The following is a 21,721-nucleotide window of genomic DNA, read 5'->3' as shown; positions in this document are numbered from 1 at the left end:
TTCAAATTACTGACAAAAAAATGGCAACAGTTTCTTTGATGTCATTTACTATATAAAAATGAGTGGCGTTAACTTCCTCAACTTTTTACTTTTGTGTATGTTAAATTAAGACATATTCGTTCCTTTTTTCGTGTAGCCTCCCAGATCCCGAACTTGTAGTACGTACTCGTGAGTTATGCATACCATAATAATAACAAAATAGTCACCAACGATTTACACTAAGGAAGCTACGCAAAATACTGCAGAATGAGTTTCCGAAAATAACAAGCTCAGCACCAAATGACTCGCTGTACAATGAAAAGGTAAGACCGGAAACAGCTGGGTAGTACCGGAAATGACGTTTGTGTACTGCGTGACGTGAGTCGGCTCGGCTGGCAATTCTTTTCCTTGTCAATAATGGAAGGTAAATTACTAACTAAAACTTTAGTGCGAGGGTGAAGAATCCGTAGTGAGCTGCATGTGGCAGCCGTGTGTTTTTGCAGCAGTATCTCACGTCGGAATACCGGGTAGAGTTTTCAGGTGTTGGCCGTGTAAACAACCGTTCCATTTTCAGTGTATATTGATATTGTTTTATGTACATTTTATTTATTCTCCAGTTTAACTTCAGCAGTAATTATACGCCTAATATACGATAGCGATATTTTAAGCTTTATATTTGTACGTATTCCATTGCTTGATGGTGAATATATTTTAAGCAAATAGAAACAACGGTTAAAATCGACAGGTGGTACATTTACTTGCATCTCAAAGCCTTGCGTGTTTAAGTTAATTCGACACCGGCACCGTGTGCGTGAATGGGCTCTGCGAAATGCTGGCGACCCGTTCAGTGGCACCCTGAGCTGCCAGAAGAAGCAAGTTCAGGGACCTCGCAGTCTCGGTCGGACAAGTTATACGCCCAGGTTATATAATATACCAGGAGTTCTTAAACTTTTTAATCTTACGATCTAAATGAGAAAATCGATACCATACTGTGACCCGAGAAGAGGATTAACAACAACATAGCCATACATAGACAAATAACAGTGACAACCTAGTGAATAAAACACTGAAGGTTTTTGTTTCCATTCAAGCATACCTCTCATATGAATATTACTAAAAGAGAAAATCGTAAATAGATGTATCGTTCGTGAAACAATTATTATTCAAAACAGGGAATAGATTTCGGCCAGTGCACATGCTTATTGTAAGCCTTGCTTAATCAGAGGGAATGAAATTCGTGAAATACACCGCAAGGTTTTGACGATTTTGAAAGTACGTAGTATGTATGGTCATTTAATTTAGTCTGTTGACTGAATATAGAATAAACTGATTCTGTTCTCTTGCCTTAAATAGCATTATTTTTACAGTAACGTTTTTCAAATGAGCTCCACTTTGAACAATAACTTCATCTAATGAAATTCGCAGTGTTCAGTATAACCCAATTTTCATTTTAAGAGTTCAATAAACTGAGTGCAGCATTTGAGTTGTGTAGCTAAAATATACCTAAAACCTATGCAGTAAATGTTCGTGAAGAATTAGGCGGAAAGTCCAGACTGAAATGTCTAGTGCTTCCAACTGATGTCATGCTGAACCCTGAAGTCTGCTCTACTGCCTGTTTGATGTTTTTTGGAATTCTTTAAATGGTCCTGGAGGGACCGCCGTGGTTGTAGAGTTTTGTTCCAGCCCAGTTTCTTAATGGGATATCAATCATTGCTAATAAAGCACTTATTGCTCAAGTGACATTTTTCTTCTTCATTTTCGTGGTCACGCTTGTTAAAGTTCCCCACCCTTAATTGCTTATTTCAGTCTTAAACAGCTGCATTCACTGTTTCAGTGGCTCCTTATTAGCAATAAGATACAAGTGACAAAGCAGCCAGCAATTCTCCATCTAACTTGTTTCCATTTACACCTGTGCATACTCAACATGCCCTATTTGGTTTAATAAAATATTTAAGAGAAAAATGTGACACACTGAAAATGATCCCTTTTAAGCTTCAAATCATTTGGATGATTTCCTTGGAAAGGGACAAAATCTATGATGTAATAACATTACATTGCAGATTAACAAGCCATAAAATTAAATAATGTCTGAGATTGTCAAAGATTGTTTTCTAATTAAGCAATAGGGTTGGAATGAAAACCTGCAGCCACTGCGGCTCTCTAGGATTAATGTTGCCTACCCCTGGTTTACAGTTTCCAATTAACTTACACAATGTTTGGAACTTGGAAGAAGAACTGGATAGTTTCAATAAACACCCACACATGTAATATTTATATATATATATATATATATATATATATATATATATATACATTTTGGGCAGGATCTGTCTTGTCCAGCTCACTCATCCATTTATTTTCTTAAACCGCTTATTCAGGGTAAATTGATTTAGAATTGCCATTGAGTCTAACAGCATCTTTTAAAATAGCAAGAAGAAGTAAGAATTTCAGAAGGAAACTTGCACAGTCATGGCCAAAAGCATGTTACAATCATGAGTAGAAATACTTGCTTTGGATTGATACGAAATATTTAAAAAGATTTAATAATATAACTTTTATCTCATAGTCTGTCCCTCTGCCTTTCCAATTACAGGCTTACAAGAGGGAAAAAGCCTGTTGTGGAAGCACCGAGCACAAGGCAGGTGCAATCAGTTTGGAACACTAGTCTGCTGCAGGGCAAATTCTCAAACAGTCATTCATGATTTGTTACCCTAAAAATGCCAACTTCACCTAAGCTGCACATCTTTGAGAGATGAGAAGAGACCCTTGCAGACACAGACAGAATGTAAACGCCCTACAAAGATTGTCAACAAGCCTGGAGATGAATGTATCACATTGGACTTGTGAGACAGAAGTGCTAATCACTACCACTGTGGGTCCTCATAGTATCAAAGTGGTTGCTGTCTTTGCAATGAAACCCAAATTTTGATAGATTTGCAGTGTAAATGATAGTTTCACCTGTTCTGAAATGTAAACCTTGGCCTTAAAATTTGAGATGATTTTCAAGCACTACCCACTGATTTACCATTTTTATTATTCCTTTACAGAGTCATGTAAAAATTGGTACTTGATGTAATAAATAACTTGTTTAGGAAGCTGTACATTATATATAAGTCTCATCTGAGTAGCACAGATTCAAAGTTGTAGTAATATCATTTAGAAATAAAAATATAGAATATGTGAAGACTGGCCTTTTATTCTCAATGATTGTTTATGTGTGATGTAAGAGGCTGCAGTGTAAATATCGGTTCTCCTTTCACTTTCTGGTCCCTGTACAGAATGTGCTGTTTCTGAGTGCAATGCTGTGTCTTCCGCCATCAGTATTAATTGTCAAGCTGTGTCACATCAGCTTTAAGAAGCTTGGAAGAGCTCCGTTTACTACTGGCTTCCTCCTTCAGGGTGAGACAGGTATTGCAGTTAAATTCAGAATCCTTTGATACGTTATTCTAGCATCTTGTACCCTCTTCACACTTTTTAAGTTGGCCTCCTCAGTTTAGTCCTATATTTCATCTTTGGAAGTGCATTACATATATGTGAATTCTGATATGTGTGACCTGCAAGTTTTTTGTGGTTTTGGACTATTTACACTTGAGATAAGATGAACTAAATGCAACTGGGGATAGGTAATCAGTAGCAAATGAGCAGGTCTTGGTACAGGCGTGGTTCACCTACTGCCCATATTTGTATCTCATCTGTTGTTGATGTGGCACCTTTAATTCTTCTCTCTTTCCTTTTGAATTCTTTCTTAGTCAGTGTTAGGAACTACCCATGTGACATTGGGCTATAGTAAGAAAGGGCATTCAGCCCTAAAATGTCTGTTGCAGTACCCACTTCTTGATGTGATACAATGATGACAGTTACAAAGCACAGGCAGAGTAGCCCATAGTACATTGTGAAAGCCCCATCTGTGTATGTCAAACAGGGAGTCCAACTGAATTACCAAACTTATTTTATAAAACAAGAAAAGAAAAAAAAAAAACAAATGCACTGTTTACCACAAATCATGCTTTTAGTTACTACTAGTTAATAGAAATTCTGTTGGCTTATTGTTTAAACGATTGTAGAGTTGTTAAGAAACATTTCACTTAAATTCCCATGTTAGTTAGTCATTGGAACATTGGGTTTTAACTGAAACTGTAATTTTTGTATCTGAAAGGTTTCAGACGGGAGGATAAGATTGAACTATACGGTTGCTGGGAAGTTAGTTGCAGATTAGTAATGATCAGTGTGTTAATCATTTCGTTCTTTTTGAATGACTCTTTTCAGTGAATCGTGGAAATCGATTTGCTAGTTTGAACAAATCAGTTTAGTAGAGCTTAATGGGAGTGCTGAAGTGCATGCGTGATGCTCTCAGCCTCTTTTGGTTAGATGTTTAAAGTGCATATGTAAGTACTGGCCGTCTGATTCATGCTTTTTTCAAGTTAGAATTAAATAATCATCAGCGAACAAGAACTCTGTCATTGATCATTCTCTCGTTCATCATAACAACACATTTATATTACAATGCATTAGTTGTTTGTTTGTACAATTCATTATTGGAATTGTTTTAAGCAGAGTATATAAACATAATATTAAAGTAATATGATTATGTCCTTTTGTTCATCCAGCAAATTAGTCGCTCAAAACTGAACCTTATAAAATACTAGGGGACTTTGCCCCCTGCTTGCTTCGCTCGCCAACCCCCATGTTTGGTTTTCCAGACACACTTTTAAGATTTTTTTTTCTTTGAATTGTTGCTATTTCATTAGTTTCACTTTTATTTCAGAACTTCTATAAAAACAATATTTGGAATCTTTTGAGTCCAAATATGAATCTTTTAAATGAGGTCAGTGAGACATGTGTTTAATGACTTTGTCAGGTTAGAGATAATGAAAACTGGAATTCAAAAGATGCCAAAAAAATGTAGGAGCGAAACATATGCAGAGCAAGATACAGAATATGAAAGCAGAAAAAAACGACAGTGTCAAAAAAAAAGTAAACATCGCATTAGTGCAAAAAAAGAGAAATTATTACTCAGAGAAATAACTAAAAGGCGAATAGAGATCGAATATATGGACACAGGTGATATGTCAGTAGTATGTAAATATTGTAAGGCTTTGAAGTTTAAGTCAGAGAATTTCAAAAATGTTTTTTACCTCACATGCATTTATTGTTTACTTTGCAAAAAAATTGTTAACTGATGATGTTGTAGATCGCTTTGTCTGTGCTGAAATTCCAAACAGAGAAACCTGTCCTGAATGTTCTCTAACCTGCGCTGCATGTGTTTGGCCCTTTTGTTTTGTAACCTCTTTATGACGTTTTTTTTTGTTTTCTACTCTGTCTTTTATTTCTGACCTCGCTTTGTCCTGCTTTTTTTTTCCAATGACACCTGGTCCGTGGTGATTATTTTCCCTTTTTCGAGTATTAATTTCCGTTTGTTTGCGCTACTGCGATCTTTACTTTCTTTTTTTTATATTTTCTGATTTTCCTACTTTGATATTCTTTAACTTTCTCCACATTTGAATCGCGCATATGTTTTTTTTTTTTTTTGTGTAGCCTTTCGAATTGCACTTCTTTCATAATCTGCTCTGCATGTGTATAGTGCCAATGTTTGTGAATGTCTTTATGAAGTTCTACTTTGTCTTTTACTCTGTCTTTTAATTCTGAGCCCGATTGGATGTGCTTTGTTTCAGTTCCACTTGTTACGGGCTGATAATTACTTGCCTTATTTTCTGAATTTGCACCTAGATTATTTTTTCTTTTTTCTTTCCAAAGCTTTTGAGTGTCTTTTCTCCGCGCTGCTTTCTTCTTTGCTTATTCGTCGTCGTTTCATTTATAACGTATTGTCCTTATACGCTTTATATGCGCTGAGACCCTGGATCTGTATGTGCTCAAATCCTTCACAAGACTGAATGTTTTGCTGCCCCGTTGTCTTATTTGATAGATTGTAAGTAGGGTGTGTCTTGCAAGAATCTCATGTTCTACGTCATCGTGAGATGGTCCTGGGTCAATCTCTTGGCACAATGTCTCATGTTTACGGTCCCCCATGGCAAGTCTCTTTGGTCTCGCTTGTCTTTTAAATGTCTTCCGAGAAGATCACGTATCGTAGCCTTGCTTTTGCTTTCAAGGCAAGGATTTTTATTTATAAATGAGAAATAATTCTAATTTCTAGCAATTATTTGCTCTTTAATTTAGCGCATGCCTTTTATGGCTCAATGAATGGACTGAGCACATCTCATTTACTAATTCTTTCAATTTCCAACTAAATCATTACTCAAAAATGAGTCACACAATTCTTATTCATCTGATTCATGAACAAGTCTTACAAATCTCGTTCATTTAGTTTGCAAACTAATCATTACCTGAGAACGAGGCACATAATTCTCGTTCATTTAATATGGGAAGAAATTGTTACCTGAGTATGAGTGGATCATTGTCATTCACTTTTGATTCTGTAATGTAATGTCTTATTGTAAATATGCATCTTAAGTATGATGTCATGCTTTGCGTACTGTAACAGGACAATTTTCACATGAATTATTGTCATGTTAAATGTATATTTTGTTTTATATATATTTTAGAAAGACAGCCCCTGGGCACAAACAGACAGACAGACACCAAATGTTCCGAATTCACACATGTTTTATTTAAAGTCCAGCACACATCACAGTGTCCATGCACCAAACACCTTTCTGAGTCCGTTTCTCTCCCTTTTGGATTTCTCTGGCTGCCTTTCCTCCAGTCCTCCTGAGCGATGCCTTCTTCCTCCCGACTCCAGCTCTCTTGCTTGAGGGAGGCGGCCTCTTTTATAATCACCTGGATGTGCTCCAGGTGCTCTCTGACAAACTTCCGGCGGCACTTCCTGGTGTGGAGGAAGTGCCTCATGAGCACCCGGAAGTACTCTGGGTGTCCCTGGAATTCCTTCCGTTGGCCTCCAGGTCTCCACAATCCTCCAGGCACCCCCCAGTGGTGACCACAGGCCCCAATAGAGTTGAGCTTCCATGCTCGGTTCACATTTTTTAAACTATATATTTGTGATGCAATCAGAGGGGATGTTCCCTAAACTGCAGACCCAGGCTTCCCATATGTACCAACGTCAGTGAATCAAAAGAATCGATTTACTTAAATGGGTACTTTAAAAGAATTGAATCAGTGAAGTCAATCAAAATACCCATTACAATTGCAGATGAGCAGTGTTACCGATCACCTTAATGTGCACATCTTCAAGAAGTGTGAGGAGAATGGAGTACGAGTACCCCTAAAAAATTAGAGAGTGAACAAACTCCATGCAAACAGCGCTGGGGCTGAAATTTGTACCCAGGTTTTTATATAGTAGCTGATCAAACCACTGCACCAAAATGGCACCCAAGTGAAAATCTATGTAAACAGATTGGTTTCAGAGTATTATAATAATACATAATAGTGAAGAAAGATTCTTGGCTACCATTCCTGCTATCTTTGCATATTTTAGAGTACATCACTTCTGCTAGTTATTGACAATCTTTTTTTTTCTGTATTAGTTAATAACCTTTTTATTATTTAGGCAACAACCTGTAATTCAGTAGTAATTCATCTATTATTAATGTATTCATGAAGTTAAAATACATTTTAGCTACATTAAAAATAAAAAACACCAGAAGTGAATATTTTGCATCTCAAGCATGCTATAAAAGTACAGCAGGTCATTTATAGATTGTAAAAACCTTGTAAATGGACTTGGTTAAGTTTCATACACCTGTGATATTAAATGATGTTTAAAGTTAATAAAAATGTTTTAAATATTAGGATGAATTTACACATTGAGGCTTTAGAGCCAGAAAGTATACTTTTTGAAAAATTCTTGAAGTCTGAGGGGATACATCACTGTTCACAACAAGACTGTGTGCAAAAAAATAAATCAAAAGTACTTTTGAAATATATCTTTGCACATAAATGTCTGCTGTGGATGGGATGCTGTTTTTGTTCATGTAGCAGTCTTATCAATAAAATATTATTCACTCATAAGTAATATTATTGCCCGAAGAAAAATTTATTTTACTTTTGATTTTTCGTTTTGATCATGTTCAAAGAAAATATAAAAATACACATAGAAACACTTCAATAAATTAATGTGTTAATCACACTGCTTTGAAAAGACTAAATTCTGAAAATCATCAATAGTAGAGGCAGGTGGCTGTTTGCTATATGGGCAGTCCAAAGTGCTAAGCATGTATGCCCCTGACCCAAAGCATTCTCATCTTTGCTGCAGTGACATCTTTTTCTCTGAAATTTATGAACCTACTGCAGTATGCACAGAAACACACAACTGAATTTGATCACTGGCTCGCTTTGAAGACTGTCCTAGTGACATCTGTTTTTAATTTAAGGTGACCCTGCAGTTTACTGTCTTATCTGTTCATTATAACTGTATAATATCATCCATTGAATGTAGTGTATGACATATGATGCCACGTGGAAATTAACATTAAATTATGCAGTTGTTCCATTTCTTGTTTTTTCCTAATTATATAGTGCTGGTTTACAGTCAGATTAGTCAGTGAACCATTTACATCTATAGCTTAGATTAAACATGATAGGGACCTCCAGGTCTCAGTGTTAGTTTCCCCATGCTAGGTAAATGCCAGTGGATGAGCTGTTTTGTACTGAGTGGCTTGTTCATACCAAAATATTTGCTTGTCTTCTTAAATAAAGGCATATGTTTTAATTGAAGCAATTAAACAGGCAGCAAAGCATTTAGAATGAAAATTCCTTGGTGCTGTTCCAATCCAAATACTTAGTTTGACAACTTTGGACTAATTCTGTAGAAAAATCTTTTTTGGAGATTTTTTTTTCTACCTGTATTGTTTGTTTGTATCTCTTTATTGTGACCTATTTTTTTCTTAGTGAAAGCAGAAATGATGCAGCATGAAACTCTGTTACTTAAAGATGAAAGGTGGCGCTCGATTCCATGTTGCCGCTCTGAGCTTTGCCTGGACATTGTACTTAATTGTGGCCAGTCTTTCAGGTAAGTACTGTATTATTATTATTATTATTGGGTGGTGTTTGCCAGCAGTGGCAAGGCTCTGACAAACTCAAAATAGGAGACTAAGGCCAGTAAGAATTCCAAAACAGAAAGCTAGTGTGAACCATTTATTGTTAATAGGGATTAAATCCAGGTCTAGAAATGATCTTTTCATGTTCATCTTACATAAAAGTGAATTATCAAACTTGTTCCTGCATCTGAGTTAATGCATATGATTTCAAGCAGTGCCTAAATTATTTTTTAAAGGACACTTGAGTCTGTGGGAGGCGTGCTGTTGCGTTGGTTAGCACTGCTGCCTCTCAGCTACAGGGATTTGGGTTAGAATCCTAGTCAGTTTCTACTTAAAATGTTCTCAGTGGGCCTTCTCTGGATATTCTAGTTTTTATCTGAAAGACGAGCCTGGCTACTCTTTGTTGGCCCAATATTAGTGAATGTGGGTGTGTGAATGAGTGTATATTATGGTAGTTTAGTTTCTGCCTTTGCTTGATGGTACTAGGGTACGGTACCTGTGACCATATAATTATATTAAGCTGGCTCACAAGTTTATGGATTGCTAAACATGTGTCTGTTATGCTGATTTTATTTTGCTTGTTTAAAAAAGCGCCTATCTTTTAGTTGAAAGTTTCTGATTATCGACAGTGCTCCCTTATTAACTAAACTGTAAAGAACAGATTTCTTGTTTTGGCAACGGGTCAGGAGTTTCACCGATTCTTTACAACTAATTTTATGTGGTTCACAAGAGTTCAGAAATGTTACGTTTTGGCTCGTATGTTTGTTATGGATTTATACTTTGATTATTCATATATTGGTTCTCAAAGGGAAATGTGTTGGTTGCCGTACTGAGACAGAAATAACAGAAGGTTTAATAGAATAAAGCTCACATCTGCTTGTATTTATTCTTTCTATAAAAAAGTAAAACTTTTCTCATGTAGGATAAATTGAGTTTTTTCCACATATGAAACAAATCTATAGTCATGAATTATTTTAGTAATAAATTTAAGAAAAACTAATTGTCAACATAGTAGTTAAAAATAATACAAAATAGTAGTAGCAATGTGAAGTGCTTTTAAAGCCTTCCTAGAACACATATTTAGATGTCTTGTTTTCTGTCGAATCCAGGAGCAGTGTTTTTCTCAGCCACATTAATACAAAAAGTCATATCTTTCATTTGGTTTTCCAAAGCAATACCATAAATTAAGTAGGTAATTAAGGTATGCAGAGGTTGAAGTATAACTTTGATTTAAAATGTGGGGGCCATGTGTGAATGTGCTAGTGTATCCTCCATTGTTAGGAGATAATTATCACACATATTTTGAGGTAGTATAGTAGTGCAAGATATATGTTTGTGTGTATAAGATAAACACACATATATTGTATCACATATATTTAGTCCAGACTAAAGAATTGAACTTTTGTTATGACACAGCTCATAGCAAAGATGGTAAAATGAAATGCTCCACATTAATAATTAACAGATGTTCTATCAGACAGTTGTGGCGAGCGCCCTCTTCTACACGGTGGTGTGCTGGGGAGGCAGCATTAAGAAGAAAGACACCTCACGCCTGGACAAACTGGTGAGGAAGGCAGGCTCTGTTGTTGGCGTGGAGCTGGACAGTTTAACATCTGTGGCAGAGCGAAGGGTGCTCAGCAGGCTCCTATCAATTATGGAGAATCCACTGCATCCACTAAATAGTATCATCTCCAGACAGAGGAGCAGCTTCAACGACAGACTGCTGTCACTGTCCTGCTCCACTGACAGATTGAGGAGATCGTTCCTCCCCCAAACTATGCGACTCTTCAATTCCACGTGGGGGGGGGGGTAAACATTAACATTTAACATTATACAAAGTTATTGCCTGTTTTTCACCTGCATTATTATTATTATCAATCTTTAATTTAATATTATTTATTGTATCAGTATGCTGCTGCTGGATAATGTGAATTTCCCATTGGGATTAATAAAGTATCTATCTATCTATCTATCTATCTATCTATCTATCTATCTATCTATCTATCTATCTATCTATCTATCTATCTATCTATCTATCTATCTATCTATCTATCTATCTAATAAATGCACACGTATTTCCTGTTTGGAAGAGGATGGGGTCATATTGTTCATAACTGGCTTGGTTTCTGTTTTAAATGCAAAAGTCATCCTAATGTGGCTAACCTAATGAATTTGAAAAATGAGGCCAAACGATATTCAAATCTACAGTGACATAATTATCTCAGTGTTTAATTCCAACATTTCTTGCTTTGAATGCCCCCCACCCATTTAATGATCCTAGATTTGGATGCATTTAATGGAGGCATCACTTGTTTGCTATTACCAGAAATAATTGTTGTTAGAATGATTTCTTTATCACTATTTTAAGTATAGCTGTTTTAATCATGTTAATGTAAAATAATATACCGTTGGATAGGTGGCATGAGACGAGCAAGGGTCACTGGACAGGTGTGATTGCCAGCCAGGTATGGACACTAACCCAGACAGAAGATCGACTGTGGTACCGTACATATAGAGAATTAGACGGTCCAGGCAAAAATCTTTACCCAAAGGATGGAAATGTCAGTATGACTGTACATCTCAAAGCTAAGCTGGGGAAAAGGAAGAGGACGTTGGAATTACAGGAGAAGGTGTCAGAAGCCAAACATGAGCCCATTGAAACACTAGTGACTACTTGTGACCAAGACAGTAACACAGGGGATGATGGACAGAGCATGAAGGACAAAGACATTTTGATGGATTACTTCCAGTTGCATGTTGGAATGGAGGAGCTATATGAACAATGGAGTCAGACAGACTCTTTCTTCAAAAAAGCTGCAACAAAGTTTCCAGGTACATGCTTTTGTGTCTGTACTGACTGCAGGTGTGCCTGTTAACCTGGTCAGGGCTCCAGGTGGTTACATTGGAAATAAAAACAATGTAAGATCAGTGGTCACTGCCTCAGTGTCTCTCACAAACCTGTATTTTTAACTCCACTAGAAGCCAGGTTAGTAAGGTTAGTCACTTCCAAACAGGGCTAAAACATTATGCATTACATCATACATTACATTATTGCATGAATAGCCAGTCCAGTCAGTTGTCATCTTACACAAAACTATTGTTCAGTACAAAAGCAGTTGGGCCTATCACTGTCCATTATAGAATTCCAAAATCAGACACTAGTCAGCAGTTAAATGTTAAGTGTGCTGCTTGAGTGTCGAGACCAGCCACTAATCCCAGCTGTTTTATGTGTGAGGCATCCAAGGTCAGTTTATTTTGTCTGTAAGCTGGTGAGAAGGACCTCTTACACATTTTCCATTTTTTCTTTACAAATTTGTCTTCTAACAGGAGTGCGAGTACTGCGTCAAGACCCCCGAGAATGTCTGTTTTCATTGATTTGTACCTCTAACAACCACATTACACGTATCAGCGGCATGGTGGAAAGGTTGTGTCAGAACTTTGGACCTTTACTATGCACATTGGACATGAAACACTACCACGACTTTCCATCACTTCAAGCTCTAGCAGGTTGTTCTCTTGTGTGTCAGTCATACATTTTTTTAATTGGATAGTACTCAGCATGAAGTAAAGCTTAAAGAAATACTCCACCCAAAAACAATATTATGTTTGAATTTTATTTACCCAGTGTGCTTTATAGTGATGGCCTGGAAACATTTTTAATGTGATGTTTTCATGCAGAATGAGAGAAAAATATTTATGACATAACAGACAATTAACGGTGACCAGTTCTATTCAGTGACAAACAATGTGAATACAGTATGCGGAAAACAGACATGTAAAATATGTGACACAAGTTACATGAGAATCCATCCATCCATCCATCCATTATCAACCGCTTATCCGAGGTCGGGTCCCGGGGGCAGCAGCCTAAGCAGGGAAGCCCAGACCTCCCTCTCCCCGGCCACCTCCTCCAGCTCCTCTGGGATGACCCCAAGGCGTTCCCAGGCCAGCTGGGAGATATAATCCCTCCAGCGTGCCCTGGGTCTGCCCCGTGGCCTTCTCCCAGTGGGGCATGCCCGGCACACCGCCCCCAGGGAGGCATCCTAACCAGATGCCCGAACCACCTCAACTGACTCCTCTCAATGCGGAGGAGCAGCGACTCTACTCCGAGTCTCTCCTGGATAACTGAACTCCTCACCCTATCTCTAAGGGAAAGTCCAGCCACCCTGCGGAAAAAACTCATTTCGACCGCTTGTATCCACAACCTTGCTCTTTCAGTCACTACCCAAAGCTCGTGGCCATAGGTGAGGGTAGGAACGTAGATCGACTGGTAAATTGACAGCCTCGCCTTTTGGCTCAGCTCTCTCTTCACCACAACGGACCGTTGCAGAGCCTGCATTACAGCAGAAGCCGTAACGATCCGTCTGTCAACCTCCCGCTCCATTCTTCCCTTACTCGTGAACAAGACCCCAAGATACCTGAACTCCTCCACTTGAGGCAGTAATGTGTTCCCAACCCGGAGAGAGCATTCCACCCTTTTCCAGCTGAGAACCATGGCCTCGGATTTAGAGTTGCTGACTCTCATCCCCGTTGCTTCGCACTCGGCTGCAAACCACTCCAGTGAGAGCTGGAGGTCGCTGTCCGATGAAGCCAACAGAACCACATCATCCGCAAATAGCAGAGACGAGATTCTGAGGTCACCGAACAAGACCCCCTCCGCTCCTTGGTTGCACCTAGAAATTCTGTCCATATGACTTATGAACAGAATCGGTGACAAAGGGCAGCCCTGGCGGAGTCCAACCTCAACAGGAAACGAGTCCGACTTAATACCGGCAATGCGGACCAAGCTCCTGCTCCTCCTGTACAGGGACTGGGTGGCTCGTAACAATATGAGAATCATTACATTTTTTTTCCATGGATGTTTTCACATTGTCATTGGACAGAACTGGTGACCATTAATTTCCAACTATGTCATAAACATTTTTCTCTTGTTCTGCATGAAAACATTAGTTTAAATTTTTTTCTTGGCCATCACTACAAAGCACATGGGGTATGTAACATTTAAACAAAATTGAATTTTTGGTTCGAGTTATCCTTTAATCATGCTGTCTTCACCATCCTTAAATTTTCTCCATTTTTAGCTCCGGACGTAGAAGCCCGTCTGAAGGAACTAAAATTTGGGTATAGGGCTCGTTATATTCAGCAAGCAGCTCAACAGATCCTAGAGAAATATGGTCCTCACTGGTTGGATTCCTTACGTCATGTTACATATGAAGAGGCTAAAAAAGCACTCCGCACACTGCCTGGAGTCGGTGACAAGGTAAATATTTGCAATTGAATGTGTGCAGCATTCAGATTATTTCCTAATATTGTCTAGCAGCTGGCAGGTCTGTGAAATGTAGCAAGGACTGTTTTGTCTTTTTTTCTTGCTTTCTTGCAGGTGGCAGACTGTGTGTGTCTGATGGCACTAGATAAAACGGATGCTGTCCCAGTAGACACTCATGTATGGCAAATGGCATCCCAGAACTATCTGCCTCAGTTAGGCAAGGAGTCCAAGACTCTGACACCCAAGGTCTACCGTGAAATTGGTGAGAACACCATCATTATTGCTCTGAATCTGAGGGTTAACTGTGGCACTCAATTTGTTCAGTACAATGTAACACTTTTAATATGTAATTTAAGGAGATACCTTCAGGAATCGGTTTGGCACCTATGCTGGCTGGGCACAATCTGTAAGTATTATAAAATCCCTGTTTGTTTCCTTACCATGAAACTTTTAGTTTGCAAACTTGTGTCCTTTTGATTTAGTATTGCTGCTGGTTATATTTGCTCTGTCATGACAGAACTACTCCATCCCCATGAAAGTTTATCTATTTAGTAATCAAATTCTCCAAAATTGGGCAGATGGTAAGAACTATCACTGGACAGGTCAACCTAAATAGTCAATAGCCTTGATCAACCTAAATTTTCTGTTCAAGTTAACAGTAGCTACTTGTTAATAATTCTTCAATACATGAGTTAACATATTGCACTAAGTTTAATGCTAGTTCAAGGAACACTAATGTTTCTATCTCCATACAGTATAGTAAAAGAGTTTGAATTGATAGATGTCTGAATAAAGGTTGTTGTTTGACCCAATAGCATTTTTATTACCTATTTTGGTGGCAGGATTGGCACTCCTGCCACTGTAAAAAAACCTCACACACTTCCAGTGTGGTGCTGAGGCTCTCCCAATCCAGGTGGTTCAACAACAACAACAACAACATTTATTTATATAGCACATTTTCATACAAAAAGTAGCTCAAAGTGCTTTACATAATGAAGAAAAGAAGAATAAAAGACAAAAAAGAAATTAAAATAAGACAACCTTAGTTAACATAATAAGGAGTAAGGTCCGATGGCCAGGGTGGACAGAAAAAACAAAAAAAAACTCCAGAAAGCTGGAGAAAAAAATAAAATCTGTAGGGGTTCCAGGCCACGAGACCGCCCAGTCCCCTTTGGGCATTCTACCTAACATAAATGAAATAGTCCTCTTTGTAGTTAGGGTTCTCACGGAGTCACTTGATGCTGATGGTTATACAGACTTCTGGCTTTTAATCCATCCATCATTGTTGGAACATCATGGTGCTTTGGGTAGATGGTGGTGGCTCAAGCCACCACCAATAGGACACCGGAAAAGGAAACAGAAGAGAGAGTAGGGGTTAGTACAAATTTTGAATGAATAGTTATTATAATGAATTGGATATACAGAGTGTCAGGATTAAATTACAGTGAAGTTATGAGAAGGCCATGTTAAAGTAATGTGTTTTCAGTAGTTTTTTAAAGTGCTCCACTGTATTAGCCTGGCGAATTCCTACTGGCAGGTTCAGTGTGTGGTGGGTGTGGCAACCCATGCTGCCAACCTTTGTGGCCTAACATCTTTCGGATATTTCCTGTTTTGAGGCCTATTAGAATAAAATTTAGTTCGATTTTATTGTCCCAAGAGGGAATTTTGGTTTGTCTGAAGGTTTTACAGAGAGACCTCAATGTATCCCCTCCTTTAACCGTCACCTTATCGTGGTGGAGGGGTTTGCGTGTCCCAATGATCCTAGGAGCTCTGTTGTCCGGGGCTTTATGCCCCTGGTAGGGCCACCCAAGGCAAACTGGTCCTAGGTGAGGGATGAGACAAAGAGCGGTTAAACAAACCTCCTATGAAGAAAAACCATTTTGGACGGCGTTTTCCCTTGCCCGGACGCGGGTCACCGGGGCCCCACTCTGGAGCCAGGCCTGGAGGTGGGGCTCGATGGCGAGCACCTGGTGGCCGGGCCTGCACCCATGGGGCTCGGCCGGGCACAGCCCGAAGAGGCAACGTGGGTCCCCCTTCCCATGGGCTCACCACCTATGGGAGGGGCCAAGGAGGTCGGGTGCAGTGTGAGTTGGGTGGTGGCCGAAGGCGGGGACCTTGGCGGTCCGATCCTCGGCTACAGAAATTGGCTCTTGGGACGTGGAATGTCACCTCTCTGAAGGGGAAGGAGCCTGAGCTAGTGCGCGAAGTTGAGAGGTTCCGGCTAGATATAGTCGGGCTCACCTCGACGCACAGCTTGGACTCTGGAACCAATCTCCTTGAGAGGGGCTGGACTCTCTACCACTCTGGAGTTGCCCCCGGTGAGAGGCGCCGAGCAGGTGTGGGTATACTTATTGCCCCCCAACTTGGAGCCTGTACATTGGGGTTTACCCCGGTGGACAAGAGGGTAGCCTCCCTTCGCCTTCGGGTGGGGGGACGGGTCCTAACTGTTGTTTGTGCGTATGCACCGAACAGCAGTTCGGAGTACCCACCCTTTTTGGAGTCCCTGGAGGGGGTGCTAGAGGGCATACCTTCTGGGGACTCCCTCGTTCTGCTGGGAGACTTCAATGCTCACGTGGGCAATGACAGTGAGACCTGGAAGGGTGTGATTGGGAGGAATGGCCCCCCTGATCTGAACCCGAGCGGTGTTTTGTTATTGGACTTCTGTGCTCGTCACGGATTGTCCATAACGAACACCATGTTCAAGCATAGGGGTGTTCATATGTGCACTTGGCACCAGGACACCCTAGGCCTCAGTTCGATGATCGACTTTGTGGTCGTGTCGTCGGACTTGCGGCCACATGTCTTGGACACTCGGGTGAAGAGAGGGGCGGAGCTGTCAACTGATCACCACCTGGTGGTGAGTTGGCTTCGATGGTGGGGGAGGATGCCGGTCAGGCGTGGTAGGCCCAAACGTGTTGTGAGGGTCTGCTGGGAACGTCTGGCAGAGCCCCCTGTCAGAAGTAGCTTCAACTCCCACCTCCGGCAGAACTTCGACCACATCCCGAGGGAGGTGGGGGACATTGAGTCCGAATGGGCCATGTTCCGTGCCTCTATTGTTGAGGCAGCTGACCGGAGCTCTGGCCGTAAGGTGGTCGGTGCCTGTCGTGGCGGCAATCCCCGAACCCGCTGGTGGACACCGGCGGTGAAGGATGCCGTCAAGCTGAAGAAGGAGTCCTACAGGACCCTTTTGTCCTGTGGGACCCCGGAGGCAGCTGATAGGTACCGGCAGGCCAAGCGGAATGCGGCTTTGGTGGTTGCTGAGGCAAAAACTCGGGCGTGGGAGGAGTTTGGGGAGGCCATGGAGAATGACTTTCGGACGGCTTCAAGGAGATTCTGGTCCACCATCCGGCGTCTCAGGAAGGGGAAGCAGTGCAGTGTCAACACTGTATATGGTGGGGATGGTGCGCTGCTGACCTCGACTCGGGACGTTGTGGGTCGGTGGGGGGAATACTTCGAAGACCTCCTCAATCCCATTAACATGCCTTCCAATGAGGAAGCAGAGCCTGGGGACTCAGAGGTGGGCTCCCCCATCTCTGGGACTGAGGTCACCGAGGTGGTCAAAAAACTCCTTGGTGGCAGGGCCCCGGGGGTGGATGAGATACGCCCGGAGTTCCTCAAGGCTCTGGATGTTGTAGGACTGTCTTGGCTGACACGCCTCTGCAACATCGCATGGACATCAGGGACAGTGCCTCTGGATTGGCAGACCGGGGTGGTGGTCCCCCTCTTTAAGAAGGGGGATCGGAGGGTGTGTTCCAACTACAGAGGGATCACACTCCTCAGCCTCCCTGGAAAAGTCTATTCAGGGGTCCTGGAGAGGAGGGTCCGTCGGATAGTCGAGCCTCGGATTCAGGAGGGACAGTGTGGTTTTCGTCCTGGTCGCGGAACAGTGGACCAGCTCTATACCCTTAGCAGGGTCCTGGAGGGTGCATGGGAGTTTGCCCAACCAGTCTACATGTGTTTTGTGGACTTAGAAAAGGCATTCGACCGTGTCCCTCGGGGAATCCTGTGGGGGGTACTCCGAGAGTATGGGGTACCGGCCCCCCTGATAAGGGCTGTTCAGTCCCTGTACGATCAGTGCCAGAGCTTGGTCCGCATTGCCGGCAGTAAGTCGAACCCGTTTCCAGTGAGAGTTGGACTCCGCCAGGGCTGCCCTTTGTCACCGATTCTGTTCATAACTTTTATGGACAGAATTTCTAGGCGCAGCCAGGGTGTTGAGGGGGTCCGGTTTGGTGGGCTCAGGATTGGGTCACTGCTTTTTGCAGATGATGTTGTCCTGTTTGCTTCATCAGGCCGTGATCTTCAGCTCTCTCTGGATCGGTTCGCAGCCGAGTGTGAAGCGGCTGGGATGAGAATCAGCACCTCCAAATCCGAGACCATGGTCCTCAACCGGAAAAGGGTGGAGTGCCCTCTCAGGGTTGGTAGCGAGATCCTGCCCCAAGTGGAGGAGTTCAAGTATCTCGGGGTCTTGTTCACGAGTGAGGGAAGAATGGAGCGTGAGATCGACAGGCGGATCGGTGCGGCATCCGCAGTAATGCGGGCGTTGCATCGGTCTGTCGTGGTGAAAAAGGAGCTGAGCCGCAAGGCTCAGCTCTCAATTTACCAGTCGATCTATGTTCCTACCCTCACCTATGGTCATGAGCTATGGGTAGTGACCGAAAGAACGAGATCGCGAATACAAGCGGCTGAAATGAGTTTCCTCCGCAGGGTGTCTGGGCTTTCCCTTAAAGATAGGGTGAGAAGCTCAGTCATCCGGGAGGGGCTCAGAGTAGAGCCGCTGCTCCTCCGCATCGAGAGGAGTCAGATGAGGTGGCTCGGGCATCTGATCAGGATGCCTCCTGGACGCCTCCCTGGTGAGGTGTTCCAGGCACGTCCAACCGGGAGGAGGCCCCGGGGAAGACCCAGGACACGCTGGAGGGACTATGTCTCTCGACTGGCCTGGGAACGCCTTGGGATTCTCCCGGAAGAGCTAGAAGAAGTGGCCGGGGAGAGGGAAGTCTGGGCATCTCTGCTCAAGCTGCTGCCCCCGCGACCCGACCTCGGATAAGCGGGAGACAATGGATGGATGGATGGACCTCAATGTATCCTTAAACACTGGGCCAACAAGCATAAACTTAGTACAAATAAATATACTATGTAAAGTGCTTCCCATTAGTGAAAACAATGAGAAATGGAGTACCCATAATAGGCTAAGAATGTTTTAGGAAATTAATATAAAAATGTATGAAAATGTATTTCAACTGTATGTTTGTGTATAAATGATGTTTTTCATTGCTCCATCGTCCCTTCAGGGTTAAGCTGAAACACCAGAATCCTGCTCATTCGAGAGAGAGACAGAGAGAAATGTAATAATGTACAATGCATTTTATTACTGTTTAATGTTTTTAACGTCTTACTGTGTGATGTTTATCAATGAAAACTTTATCATAGGTACGTATGTAAACAAAAGACAACATATATATAGGGTTCTGTACTCTCTGCAGTTTCATGTATCCATGCTAGGTCTTGGAACTCATCACTTGTGGATACATGGGATCAACTATATTTATTTGTTAAAAGGAAGATGAGCCCCTAGTAGCGTCAGCTCTTCCATGTTAAATGTTAGATGGTTGCTTCTTTCCTTGCTCTGACGTATACATTGTAACAAGGATGAGCCAAAGACATCGTATAGGTTTTGGGCAGGCACCCGTATATTGTTCCACGGCAGCTAAATAGGTTTTTAGAAATTGAACAGAGATGTTCACAGAGTCGAGTCCAAGAATGAACTTCTTGTATGGAGGCAAGATGGCGGCTTTAAAAGCCAGCACAGGACGTGACATCATCATTGGGGCCAGAGCCGGAAATGATGCCATCAGAACCGGAAGTGACGTCTTCAGAGGGGCCAGAACCTGGCAGGATTTCCCAAGAATGGTCTGCAAGGAACTGAAACTGACAGTCAGCGCACTATGCCGCCCCCTGGTCTGTTGTGGTATTACAATTACTCAGGCCCTTTAGCTGCCTCGCACGTGTGTGACAACATGAATTAGAAAAAAAGTGTGCCCCTGAGAGGCCACTTGTGAGCATGATTAGTTACAGCTTTGCTTAACTGAAGGGCATTTAATGCTGTCCTGTATATTTAAATTACCCTATTTGGGTTCTTGGTCCACATACCCATGAGATAGTACTAGAAACTATACTGTATGAAAAAGTATAACAGTTATTTAAATGTGATTTTTTCTTTTTTTTAAAGACTTTGTAATTAGAACCTCACTACTTCTCTTTTAGATTTTTATTGCCTAGTGACATCACAAAAAATTTCCTGAAAGCAAAGTAGTTTTCCTCTTTGTTCAGTTAACCAGATTACAGATTAGTAATGATTCACCTATCTTTGTCCTTTGCTTAACTGGTTAGGTTCTCTTCTGTTCTGATCTGAAGAGGTTCAAGGGGGTGCAAGAAAAGCCAAGGTTGAAAACGGAGAAGCAGAAGGGTGATGGGAAGGGCAATCTGAAGTATTTGGTTAAACAAGAGCCTCACTAACAACAGTAAGGACTTGTGGGACAGACAAGGCTTGAATGTACTGTATGTCCAGAATGTTTCCTGCTGAATGAGGACGTTGGCCCAGCACCAAATGTCTGCTATACAACAGACTCTGAAGTGTGAAATTCATTCACGTTGTCCTTGTACTATCCAACCTGCTGCTATGATTGGAGGGAGGTATTTAATCTGCTTCACTTTTATGAAATGAAAAAAATAAGATTTGTTTGTAGTTTTTAATTCTTTCAAACTGCCCAGGGTTTATTCATTAGTAAAAGAGATATGAAATCTGAGGTATATTGTCACTGAAAGACTTTCCAAGACAGCATCACACACAGTGTTTATTGGTGTGACTATATGGACCTCATGTTGTAAACACTTAATGCAATAATGAGTGATTCTGTGGTTTTGGTTTTTATTGGTGTATATAATTTTGTAACATATGCTCACAAAGCATTTAGTATTCTTCATTCAGCTCATAATACCAGAGTGAACAAATTACATCAAGTTTTGATACTTAGATATTATTTTGATATACTGTACAAAATTGAAGATCATGTGAAGATGTAAATTATTATCCGTTACTAATTTAGTAACTATGAAGGATGATCAGAATTTTTTTTCTGAACCTAAATGCATATTGTATTACATGGTGCTGATTTTGTTGCGGCAAAAAATTAGCTTCTGTGTACTAAAATATATGAAGTCCAAGTTTTTAGCATTTGTGGTTTATAATGGTTGTTTCTTGTGCCAGAATACGTTTTCTATTACATACAGTACATCTGTTCCAACTGTGTATGTAGTTTTAGGTTTGTACTTTCCAATGTATTGAATTTCTACTCTTTTAGCCATTATTGCAGAGTTGGGATTGATGTCTTCCTCAACGGCCCACTTCGTTTTTATCTTCACTTTAGTCTCAAAAAGCTTCATGTTTGCATGTAGAAATCAATCCCAT

At 41.1% G+C, this 21,721-nt stretch overlaps 1 protein-coding gene across 2 annotated transcripts; it reads left to right on the top strand.

The window, feature by feature from the left end:
* Positions 1-336: 336 nt before the first annotated feature.
* ogg1 (8-oxoguanine DNA glycosylase) lies at positions 337-21,387 on the top strand. Of its 2 annotated transcripts, XM_028824715.2 has the most exons (9): positions 339-403; positions 3,258-3,387; positions 8,842-8,962; positions 11,407-11,822; positions 12,318-12,497; positions 14,072-14,250; positions 14,371-14,518; positions 14,613-14,662; positions 20,644-21,387. In XM_028824715.2, exons 2-9 carry the CDS (start codon positions 3,279-3,281, stop codon positions 20,767-20,769), a joined length of 1,329 nt encoding a protein of 442 aa, XP_028680548.1. In that variant the 5' UTR covers positions 339-403; positions 3,258-3,278; the 3' UTR covers positions 20,770-21,387. The 2 variants fall into 2 exon arrangements, with proteins under 2 accessions (XP_028680550.1, XP_028680548.1); XM_028824717.2 differs by lacking the exon at positions 3,258-3,387 and having other exon boundaries at positions 337-403; positions 20,644-21,386.
* The last annotated feature ends 334 nt before the right edge of the window (positions 21,388-21,721 follow it).

Source organism: Erpetoichthys calabaricus, chromosome 18 (assembly GCF_900747795.2).
Source record: "Erpetoichthys calabaricus chromosome 18, fErpCal1.3, whole genome shotgun sequence".
Lineage (NCBI taxonomy): Eukaryota > Metazoa > Chordata > Cladistia > Polypteriformes > Polypteridae > Erpetoichthys > Erpetoichthys calabaricus.
The sequence above is the reverse complement of the archived record's forward strand: the minus strand, read 5'-3'. Positions and strand labels throughout refer to the sequence as shown.

Excerpts from the sequence above, each read along its gene's own strand:
- ogg1 (XM_028824715.2), top strand. The coding sequence starts at position 3,279 with ATGCTGTGTCTTCCGCCATCAGTATTAATTGTCAAGCTGTGTCACATC. Across the intron at positions 3,388-8,841 it reads CCTCCTTCAGGGTGAGACAG|TGAAAGCAGAAATGATGCAG; the intron begins GTATTGCAGTTA and ends TTTTTTTCTTAG. Across the intron at positions 14,251-14,370 it reads TGCCTGGAGTCGGTGACAAG|GTGGCAGACTGTGTGTGTCT; the intron begins GTAAATATTTGC and ends GCTTTCTTGCAG.